The sequence below is a fragment of the Folsomia candida genome, unplaced genomic scaffold, assembly GCF_002217175.1.
Source record: "Folsomia candida strain VU population unplaced genomic scaffold, ASM221717v1 Fcan01_Sc010, whole genome shotgun sequence".
In the NCBI taxonomy this organism is placed as follows: domain Eukaryota; kingdom Metazoa; phylum Arthropoda; class Collembola; order Entomobryomorpha; family Isotomidae; genus Folsomia; species Folsomia candida.
This window is the reverse complement of record NW_019091202.1, coordinates 3,423,716-3,436,059: the sequence shown is the minus strand read 5'-3', so window position 1 is coordinate 3,436,059 and position 12,344 is coordinate 3,423,716. Positions and strand designations below refer to the sequence as shown.

At 34.4% G+C, this 12,344-nt stretch overlaps 1 protein-coding gene across 1 annotated transcript; it reads left to right on the top strand.

Moving 5' to 3' along the window:
- The first annotated feature begins 10,437 nt into the window (after positions 1–10,437).
- Positions 10,438–11,755, top strand: LOC110854689. Its single transcript, XM_022103155.2, has 4 exons — positions 10,438–10,619; positions 10,705–10,863; positions 11,147–11,257; positions 11,338–11,755. Exons 1-4 carry the CDS (start codon positions 10,548–10,550, stop codon positions 11,491–11,493), a joined length of 498 nt encoding a protein of 165 aa, XP_021958847.1. The 5' UTR covers positions 10,438–10,547; the 3' UTR covers positions 11,494–11,755.
- The last annotated feature ends 589 nt before the right edge of the window (positions 11,756–12,344 follow it).

Sequence of the window (12,344 nt, the reverse complement as noted above, 5' to 3'; positions counted from 1 at the left end):
CACGACCTGGATTTTAATAGGGTTCAGCCTCTTCGTGTTATTTCTAACCACGCAAGAAAATCGGTTACCAGATCTCTTCGATCTTATCGTCTTAGCAGCAAATCTCATCGACATATCAAACCCCCAAAGAAGACAGCGTCCCATCAGTGCTTTTCTCCTCTGGTTGTGGATATTTAGCGCGATGGTGCTAACCACGTGGTACAAAACGCTATTCACGTCCGACATCATTGAACCATTCGAGTCATACTCGGACTGGAAATCGGCCCTGGATTTAATCGGGTTTAAGATTCTGACACCGCTCGAAGACAGCGATGTTGCAGATGAAGAATACAAACTTGGAATTCCGTACGCTTCCGCCCCACTTTACGGCATTTTAATGTCAGGGATGCAATCCCTTAAAAAATTTGAGGAGCTAGACAACTACCTTTACGAACAGTGGGGACTCATCAGCAATGGGAATTTTGGATATCTCCATTACAAATATTGGGAGCATTTTATCAATAATGTGACGAAATGTGGATACAATGAGAAAGTGGCGTATGTCGACACTTCAGAGAATATCGATTCCCTTATGCCATTCGTTAATGAAGAAGGGAAAAGTAGGAATATCAAATTTTTGAAGGGGGAACATTTGTATCCGGATTTTTTAGAGAGCATTGGACACTGGAGTTTTCCTAGAGTTCGGGATAGGTTTGTAGGTAAAAGGTTAACAGCTTTAGTATCGTCAGGGATTTATCTGCATTGGGAAAGTTGGTATAAGAAGTATCGACCTATCAGGTTATTTTCGCATTATGCAAATTCTAAAGGAAACTTGGGCTCCGATAGGAGTGGAGATTTTGAAACGTTGGATATGAACTCTAAAATCGTGACGGCGTTTTACATATTAGGAGGTGGGATATTTATTTGTTTGACTGCATTTATGTTTGAATTTTTGGCACAAATATGTGTTTTTCGCTTGGGATGCAAGTATGTAACTATCTGGAAGAAATAAGTGTAATTTCTAAGAGGTTAAGGCTTGGAAATTCTCGCTGGTATATATTTAGTTGGTTATTTAAATTGGTATTGGTTTGGTATAGCACCCATTTAGAAAAACATGAACTCTAAATACACAAATTTATTCTAAACAAACAAGCCGTCCGACAGCAAGAATTTCAACCATGGTTAGAATTATATAATCTATTTCTAAGTACATACATATATAAATATTTTAGACGGTTGATATCGATTCGTGGATTTGATTTTGGTTATAAAACAATGATACCTATTTTAGTCGTTTGTTCAAACCAGATTTAAATATTTCCCAATGCCAAAATTAATGTGAATCATATGTACATTCATCAGAAGTCTACCGCGATAAATTTTCGGCGCCGGCGGTATCAAGCTTAATATTTTTCGTCGGCGCGGTATCCCAATTCTGGAAGAAATGTGCATCTTGGAAATCACATTTGTCGTTGGGGATAGCGCTAAAAAATGCGACCGGCATGGCATTGGGTTGGTCGGTTGCCAAATTCTTTAAGATGATGCGGACATCGAACAATGGGAAGGACCCGCTATCCACACACTTCCGCGGCAATTGTTCTCCACAAACATGACTCAATCAGCGTCGACCTCTGTCAAAAATACATACATAATTTATTCGTCCATCCTGCCACGAATTTGCACAGATATTGATCAAAAGATTCATGGATATCAATCAATCAATTGTATGTATATAACAATTAATAAGCCGGTGGATGGTGGTAATCGTCCACGGCCAGCGGACGTTAATCTTCCTTAAAACCTGTTTCTAAATCAGTAATTAACTTCACATTTTCGTAACTTAATTCTTAATGGATAATTTATTCAAACTTATCAAGCACCACTTAAAATATGGTGATTTGTTAAGATGTAACTATGGAACGTGGTCGGAGAAAAGGGGCAAATTCGTTTTCCGACAAGGTCGTCTCAACAGATTTCTTGTTAAGGCTTCCATAATATTCAACCTGATCCAAATATTGTACCAGATTTATGCCACTGTGACAATATCCGAATCATGGGTCGAATTTGGGGAGGGGCTCGGCTTAACGATGTTATACATCACGGCAGGGCTTCAAAGGTTTGAAATCTTTAAGGTGGATGAAGACCCGTTGAATATTCTCAACTATATCTATGGCTTGAAAGGTTCGTAAATTTTTGAAATTAAATAAACATGTGCAAATTCATGTTGTTAATATACAGAGGGCGGATATGTATGTATTTCTAACTTTTTCATATCAAATCAGATCGTACTAAAACTTCGTATACTGACATCCCATCTAAGCCTGATCTCAAAAGTTCAAACATAGTTTTCCATATTTTATATATTTTCGGGTTTTCGTACATATACATATTGTCATACTTATTTTGAGGTTTTTTGCATACACTCACATATTTTCCTACATATTCGAGCCTTTTTCTAAATATACATAGTTTACTACATATTTCGAGGTTCTTTATGTAAAAATATTTTTGTTTAGTCACAAGTTAAAGACTTGAAAATTAAGAAAGTTAAGAAAATTATATTTTCATGATAATAGCGTTCAATTCATGTGAATGACTAGCAAATCCAGTTTCCCCCATTTTTTTATGCCAAAAATTACCTCTAAAACTCAATAAATATTACTAATGTCGAATTATGAGTCATTAGATAAAGGTTAAAACGTAATTCATTGATACTAGTGCTAAAAATTCCGAAGTTCTGGAAAATTAAATATAAATATGTTAGAAAATTTAACTTGAAAAATATTTTTTTGTACATATTTTCGAGGTTTTAAAGTACATATCACATACATATTTTGAGGAATTTAAGTACATACATATCCGCCCTATGTTAATATATTAGCAATTCATTTATTCAATAGAGAATGAATAAATTGTTCATTCATTGTTGAATATAATATTAATTTATTATTGAATACATATGTAGATTTATGAATAATGAGGGAATAATTTGTTCAAAATCTCGTAATGAATAATATTGAATAAATATTCATTCATTTCAGATTGATATGAGTGAAGGGTTATTCATTAGATCTGCTTCATATGTTTATTGTGTATCTGCTGAAATCCATCTATACAATAAAGCCAATTTGAGATTTGAAACTGATAAAAATTCATACTGAATAAATGAATAATGAATGAATGAATGATTTCTTCTAAGCTTTAAATTAAATGAATTTGGCATGGGTAAACATATTTGAACAGATGTAATAAATTAATATTTAGATTTCAGTAAATCTCCCCGGGAGAAAAGGATTTTGAAATGCATCTGCATCATGTTCTACCTGGTCGAAATAGGTTACTGGGTGTGGATCTTCTTCATTGCTGCATTGTCTCTCTTCGCCCCATGCAAGCCACCCCTCATGTCCTCCCCTTTCTGCCGGGGGAACTTAACATCTCGACTCGTATTCGCCCTAATTGAATCCATATCTGCTATCCAAACCATAATTGGCGGTTCTTACCACGGTATGTTTCACAAATCATAACTTTTATAATGCATTATATTTAATTATTCATTCACTGTTCTCTAAATTCATGCATAGTGAAGGAATATTTTTTTTTAACTTTTTCTATGTGAATGAATACTAAACAAATGTTTGTTCATTTCATACTCATGAAGAATAGATTAATAACTTTATTCATTATTCATTTTTCATGCTATACTTCATGCATGGAATATATTGAGAAATCCATCCAATAAGGTTCATTTGAAATGAAATGAATGAAAAGTGAACAACGGATAAATATATATTTTCAAATTTTTATAAATGAACAACTTTTACAGATATGTATATGGAATGAATTTTGAATGAAATAATTTTTGAACAGGTGTTCTTCACATGTTGATCTTCTTTACATTCTTATGGATCGGATGTTTGGCCTTGGATCAAAATCGCGTAACCTGTAGAATTTCCGAGCGTTTCCATACTTACGGGAAACTTATTGTTCTCGAAAAATGGATAAATTCATGCATGCGACGCCGTGTGTTTCTCACAATTGCCTTCGTCGTTCCCAACGTGCAATTATTGTTTGGCTTCATGTCCATCAAAGTGCTTAATTCAGAGGACGACGATATGTCCAGGAAAGCGATGTTGCCATATTTGTACTGGACGTTGATGATGTTCACCATGCTCACGTTCACTTCGGCGGCCAAGGTGAATACGTTGAGTAAAAGTTGGTTAAAGAAGCTAAAATTGGATAGGACTCATGACAGAAAAGTTTTGAAATCATTGATGCCTCTCAAACTCGAATTTGGTAATAATTTCGTGGAAAGATTGACTCCATTGGTCATACAGGAGTTTTGTGTTACTCAGATGACTTCTTTGTTAATGTCGACGGCATAACTAGATAAGTATGTACTATGTGTAAACTAGAGTCGTGTACAATTTTACACCGATCAATTCGCACTCAATAATTTGAACAAAACAATTCTAAATCAACAATTTTCGCCCTCCAATTCGGACTTGCATGCATCATTTAGAGCTCAACAATTCGCACTCAATGTCAATTCTCACCCATCAATTACGGGATACGGGTTACTTGTCGAATCCTATGTCGTCGAAAAGGTAAGTCGTCGAAATCAACTTGTCGAATGAAAAACTCGTCAGAAAGGCAAGTCGTCGAATTTAGGCATGAAACTCGTCGAATTTCATGTAACATGTTTACTGATTTTACCTATATAATGAGTTCACACGTATGCACAATACATGTGCATCGTGGGACGAATATACGCTGCGGACATTCCAAAATACTTAAAACACTATGCAGCAGTAATTGAGAGGATTGTTTTGTTCTTTTTACCCTTATATTTTACATTAAAAATGTCAAATTACTGTTACGAACTAATGTAACGCAGCAAAGAGAAACTTAAATTTGAAGATAAGCTGTTCTGATGGATTTTAAACAAAGAGATAAAAGCTGTACACGACACGTTTCCAGACCCCGTACTTCACGGGTGTCATTTTCATTTTACTCAAGCGTTGTTTAGACATTTGACACCCAATTTAAAGAACCAGTACGACCGATACGTTACAATGGCATTATTAATAAAAAAATATTCGGTCTCGCATTTGTTCAGCCCGATGATTTAAGAGTGACATTCCGAAAATTAAAAGTATCGTTCAATTTAATGGTCAAACTAAACTCGAACTGGGTGAATTTTTTTTAGTTATGTTCAAAAAACATACATCGGTACAGTGTACGATCCATCAATGTTTCCAATACTCTTCTAAAATGTGCACCAAAGTGTATCACATAATATTTCCAGAACCAATAATGCAGTGGAGGCCTGGAACAGGCGGTTTAGCATTCTTTCTGAGAGTTATTTTGAGAGAGAATTTTGTTTTATAAAATTATAATTTATATTTAGACTCGTACTTTATTAAAAAAAATACTCTCGACAAGTATTATTTTCGGCAACTTGCCCAAACGACGAGTTACCCTTCAGACGACTCGTCCTCGACGAGTTACTCTTTCGACGACCATGTTTTCGACGAGCTACCCTAGACCCTCAATTACAGCTCAACAATTCGCACTCTATAGAAACTCGAAGTACTCGCTGTAAATTAGAGCGAGTAAGTTTTTCATATGTTAATTTTCCACTTTATTTATGTATGTACATAATCTAAATAAAGTATAAAAAATCCATCCAGATTTCAGACGAAACATTTCACTTCATCAACTTGGCGTTACGGGTTTAGTATAAATAGTTCACTACACAAAAAATTAAGAGTGCATTTACGCAACAAAAGCGCAACATTATTTTTAACCTACCTGTGATCTTAATTTTAAAAAACAATTAGTTGAGTATAATTTTCACACCATGTTGACCCCGTGACAGACCCCATGCCACAACTAGCCACAAGTATACAGCTTACTATTATATTTATACCTACGAATTAATTTTGTTTCGCTCAAGCTCAAGTCAAATATTCCAATCGAAAATTGAATTGTTGTAGTATGCAATTTGGTAGCATTGTTTGGTGCCCTTAACCTTGACATCGAATTTTGTCTTCTGCTACCAATTTCAAAAAGCAGTGCGGGTCACCCCGTCGGGCCCCCTGGGCTAAAATAATCTTAAATTTACATATTTCATTTCGGCTTGATATCATGTACCCCTGGTTCATGCAAAATTTCTGCCGTACAATCTAGTTCAGAAGCCAGTGGGGGTGACCCTCCTTGGTAGTAAATAATAATTTGGCTTTATGAAATTCTATTTTCACTTTAGAACACAAATACATAAATATGTACAACCACTGTATACAGGAAAAATAACAGATTTAGAAATTTTCACACCAATACTTATAATGTTTAATTATATATTGCACCAATTCAATTTTGATTGGTATATTTGACTAGATCTTGAATACAAAATAAAATTAATTCTTAGCGTGTAAATACAGTAAGTTGTACATTTATTACATTTATTACATTTGTACATTTATTCATGGGGTGGGGTCAATGTGTCGTGGGGTCAATATGGCGTGGAGTCAACATGACCGGGGAAATCTGTTGCGGGTCAATCTGACGGGGTCAATTTGACGCCTTATCGTTTCTGGCATTGCACACCCTAAATAAAAATGAGTAAAATTTACTCAAGGTTGGGTAAAAAAGAGGCTGACACAACTAGAAGGTAAAATTTGTCCAACGTTGTGCCAAATTTATCCAAAGTTGTGTAAAATTTGCGTTTTGGTTGTGCCATCCTCTTTTTTACCCAGCCTTGAGTAAATTTTACTCATTTTTATTTATAGTGCATACTGAGATTTGAAGTTATGAAATTTCAACATAAATATCAATATCGCTCCCTGAACAAGATATCGGCTAGCCAAATGTATGTAGAAGGCTTAGGACAACAAAATAAATAAAGAATGCAATCCAAGATACCAGATACCGCTCATCACATAACTCAATTTATGTAGCTACATCGGCATCGATTTAAATATACATATTTACATATCCTTATTTTAAACAAACAAGCCTTCCTATACTAGGGATTATGTGTACCCATGGATTTTAAACATGGTTAGAATTATATACCTAATCTACAAGTTATCCATGCCTCGATTTGAGTTTGGTTATAAAATAGGTCTATTTTAGTTCCCTGTTCAAACAAGATTTAAACATTGTCCAATGTCAAAATTATTGAGAACAATAAATCAGAGGTCGACCAATTTTCCGAGTCAATTTACCATTTGTCGACGGCGTCATAACGTTGCAATAATAAAAACGCATTGGCGGTTAAAAATGTAAGTTGAAATGAGCGCTTTACATACGCGTGGCAATGTGATTTTGGATCGGATCGCTCATTGCTTTATTCGAAATGGGGACGCAACCACGTTCAACCCGGATTATTTTTCTACCTCCTCACGTTGACAGACAAATACTTTAGAAACAACATTTAGTTAGTATGGAAGTTAGGAAGTTCACGATAAATCAATGCGCGTTAAGTTTGACTGAGGTGCTATCGCTAGTTACTGATTAAGCTCTAAAAAAGCGTTTTGAAGAATTTTGAATTCTGAATTTTGCGCATCTGTGCAAGTCCCGCGCTAAATTTTCTTTCTAAAGGATTGACAAGTATCACTGAGATATTAACCAAAATTTCGGTTGAACATGGTTTGCGCCCCCGTTGTCCGTCGCATCGGCTTGTCACTCTTCGGCGCGGCGGCGTTGTATCAGCGGCGGCGTCGACTTATGTTCTGCATACATACATAATTTATTCCTTCATCCTGCCACGCAATTTCCACCGATATTGATGAAACTTCTACGTACTATTTAAATATTTAACACGTTATGAAATTAATCCCATAAAAAGCCCGAGGATGGTGGAAGTCTTGTTTAAATAAAATTAGATCCGTGTCAAAATTAAATCAGTCATTAACATTTTAATCAAATTGTCTTTAAATGGACAACTTATTCAAGCTTATTAAACACCACTTAAAATATGGTGACTTGTTAAGATGTAATTACGGAACGTGGTCGGAGAAAGAGGGCAGATTCATTATCCGACCTGGTCGTCTTAACAGATTTCTTGTCAAGGCTTCCATAACATTCAACATGGTCCAAATATTGTACCAGGTTTACGTCACTGTTATAATATCCGAGTCTTGGGTCGAATTCGGGGAGGGGCTCGGCATTACGACGTTGTACATCACGACGGGCTTTCAAAGGTTTGAAATCTTTAATGTGGATCAAGATCCGTTGAAAATTCTAAACTATATCTATCGATTCAAAGGTTCGTACATTTTTAACTTAACCATATTCAAATTCAGATGTTAACAATTCACTTATTCAAAGCAGAATTAACAAATTATTTGAATGAATTTCATTATTCAATAAATTTGTGAATAATATGGGAATAATTTTTTGAAAAAACTTTTAGTAAGTAATATTGAGTAAATATTGATTCATATCGGATTTATATGAATGAATAATTACTCATTTTTTTCTGAGGTGAGGAAAGTAACCAAGGGCTACCCTCATTTTACTTGGTGCTTATAAATGGGGGTATATTGAAAAATATATCTAATAAAGCGAATTTGAGATAAAATTAATAAAAAGGTTAATCTGAATAGATATTTATTCCAATTTTTTAATAAATGAATACGGAATGAATGATTTGTTCCAAGCTATATGTAGATTGAATCAACTCTAAATGCGTGTTTGTGAACTGGTATGATTAATATACATATTATGCTAATTAAGTAATATCTAGATTTCAGTTACGCTCGCTCCGAGAAAATGATCTTAAAATGCATTTGCTTCATGTTCAACCTGATCGAAATATGCTACTGGGTGTGGGTCTTCTTCATGGCGGTCTTGTCTCTTTTCGCCCCATGCAAGCCACCCCTCCTGTCCTCCCCCTTCTGTCGCGGGACTGTAACAACTCGGCTTGTATTTTCTCTAATTGAAAGTATCTCTGCATTTCAATCCATGATTGGCGGTTCTTACCACGGTATGCTTCACATAATAACTTCACTATAACTGGGTATCTAATACATAGGTTAATTATTCATTCATTATTCAATAAATTCATGAATAATGAATGAATAGTTTTTTTAAATCTTTGACTGAATGAATATTGAAAAGAAGATTATTCGTTTCATATTCATAAATTACTTCATTCATTCTTCATTTATGATTCTGCTTAATTCACGGGGTATATTGAGAAATCCACTTAAGAAGGCGAGTTTGAGAAAAAAATAATAGAAAATTGATAATGAATTAATATTCATTTTCAAACATTCCTGAATTTTTAAATTGGATGAATTTTGAATGAAGAAATATTTTGGACAGGTGTATTTCACATGTTGACTTTCTTTTCCTTCTTATGGATCGGATGTTTGGGTTTGGATCAAAATCCCGTAACCTCTGGGATTTCGGAGCGTCTTCATACTTACCGGAAACTTCTTGTGCTCGAAAAATGGATAAACTCATGCATGCGACACCGCGTTTTTCTCACAATTGCCCTTGTCGTTCCAAACATGCAAATATTTTTTGGTTTCATGTCCATCAAAATGCTTAATTCAAAGGACGCCGATATCTCCAGGAAAGCGATACTGCTCTATTTTTACTGGGCATTAACGATTTTCTCCATGCTCACGTTTACCTCGGCGGCCAAGGTGAACACGTTGAGTGATAGTTGGTTAAAGAAGCAAAGTTTTGATAGGAGTCATGACCGGAAAGTTTTGAATTCATTGATACCTCTTAAACTGGAATTTGGTAATAATTTCGTGGAAGGATTAACACCTTTAGTGGTTCAGGAGTTCTGTGTTAGGCAAACGGCTTCTTTATTAATGTCAATGTCGACATAAATAAATATGTATGCACATCTTTACACGCTGTTGTTCTGTAAAGAATTTTTTTACAGGTGACTACTTGTGGTGTAAATATGTAAATACAAAATGGTTTGTCTCTTACTACATAAAAGTAGATAGTAAATAAATATATGTATGTATACTAAACAAATATGTAAAATACGTGATATGTGTAAATAGATATGCAAACATCAGTGATACATGCTCGTACATCGCGTAAGAACAGTCCTCATAAATATGTATGTACATTGAATAAGATACATATGCACGACGGACATTCTGGATTGACTTTTTTAAAACAATTTTATGGTCCAAATGTTTGAGTACGTTGTCATCAGGGATATTTTAAAAAACATCAAAAAATTTTTAATAGCATACTAAATAAACTTTCGTAACTTGGTTACTCACCAGTTACTGTGTCATGCAACATTTTACTTACTCTTATGTAAGTGAATTTGAAATAACTTAATTTAGAGTGTAGTTAGATTAAGCAAAAATGGCTTTGAGATAATATCACTGATAAATATGAGATAAATTTACATACATAAGCTTAAAAACTGATTATATAAGTAATGAGATAAAAGTGCGGTATCTCCATTCAGCAAGTTTAGCTATAGCTGGGAGAATAACCTGTAAATTCAGTGTAACTCTTGTCAATAGTTTAACGTTTTTGCTTTACTTTCTGGCTAAATTCTGCATCATCCTTAATATTTCGTGATGAAGAAACAAATCCATAAATCAAATAAGGATCCATTAACTCTCTACTATCCCCTTTATGCCGTGGCCATGGTAAGATACATACGTAGGAATATTGTTTAAGGTTCATAATTATCCATATTTTTTTAATTGTTCAACTAAATAATTTGTTAAACAGACTTTCGGATCAATTAATTTAGTCTTGGGGACGTATGAGTACGGAAAGTCTCAACTGTTCCTCATTCTTCCATCCGTATTCATGCTGGCTCACACTGTCTTCATTTTTGTTGCATTTTCAATTCGCAATTTCGAAAAATCGGAAGGATTGGTCAATTATGTGAGTTACTTTTTCTGGTATGAATACACTCTTAAAAATAATGTTACCCTTTGGAAAAGTAAATGTATTCTGAATTCTGTATTAAGTAAACTATACAAAATCGAAATCAACGGTTACTTAATAAAGCGTAAAATTTACACTGCATTTTTATTTAATACAGAATTTAAGATAAATTTACGTAGGTTTCAAAAGGGTAACATTATTTTTAAGAGTGTAGAACATGTCAGAACTATTTAATTACTAATAAGTCGTTACTATACATGTATTTTAATACTTGATCCAGATTTACCGTTTTAACAATTATGGCGCATTGATAATTGGAATTGGATCGTTCATTAGTCTTTTTGATCTGGACATTTATTACCAAGCAGCTCCCACTTCCCTCATTTCTGATGTGAGCAGATGCATATTTACATATTTAAAAAACGTATTTATGTATGTAGTTAATGCACAGAAAGGACATTAATATTCTAGATTTTCGGACTGTTTTTCCTATCCTCGATATATGTCGCCCTGGGATATTCGATTAACAAAGAGGCGATAAATACTTGGACAATTACGTCACGATGGACTCTAACCGAAGGAAAATATACACCCTCATCCAAGCCAATCTTTTCCGCGAAAGCGTAGCGGTGTCGCTACATATTTTATGCATAATTAATAACAACATTTGTCAGAGATTTTATCAAGTACATATTTTAAGATGCTGACATTTTAATGTTACGCAAGGTAATAGCAATACGTATACATAAATGAATATATAAATGAGTATGTAAATCAATATATAAATATGAATGTATGTACCCTGCCGAAATACCTTTTTAACATTACCAATTATGAAATATGGGTACTACCTATTTATCTCCAAATGAATGAAAATTGGAAATTTTTATTTTTATTATTTTGTTAACCACATGTACACTCTTAGAAATGGGGTTACAATTATAACCAAAAACTAAACAAATGTGACTCTACCGCCGTGGTTATGAATTTGCCACCAACTGGTTATAAATGTATTAGCTCTGGTGACAATTTAATACCAATCAATGTGAAACTTTATAATTAGTCGGCGACAATTGTAACCACTCGATGAGAAATATATAACCATGGCGGTCGAGTCACATACGTTTACTTTGTGGTTATAATCGTAACCTCATTTCTAAGAGTGCAGCATCTTGATTTGGTTTGCTCTCCTGGTCATTCATACTTTAAAATTGAAACATAAATTGAGAATTTATACATTTTTATCAACCTGACTCAAACCTAGGACTTAAACGAATCCACGGGAACAGCCAGCATCAGCGAGACCGTATAATATAACACGGTTGCTCGATACTCTATCTTAAAGTTCTTCTTAACTGGGTACAACCTCCCGCCAAGGTAAACATGGAACCCCAAACGTGGCGAGGCTAACAACCTTCGATACGTAATTGACTTCCTGGTCCCACATTTCCATTTCATGAGGTTTAGATTCGTGTCAA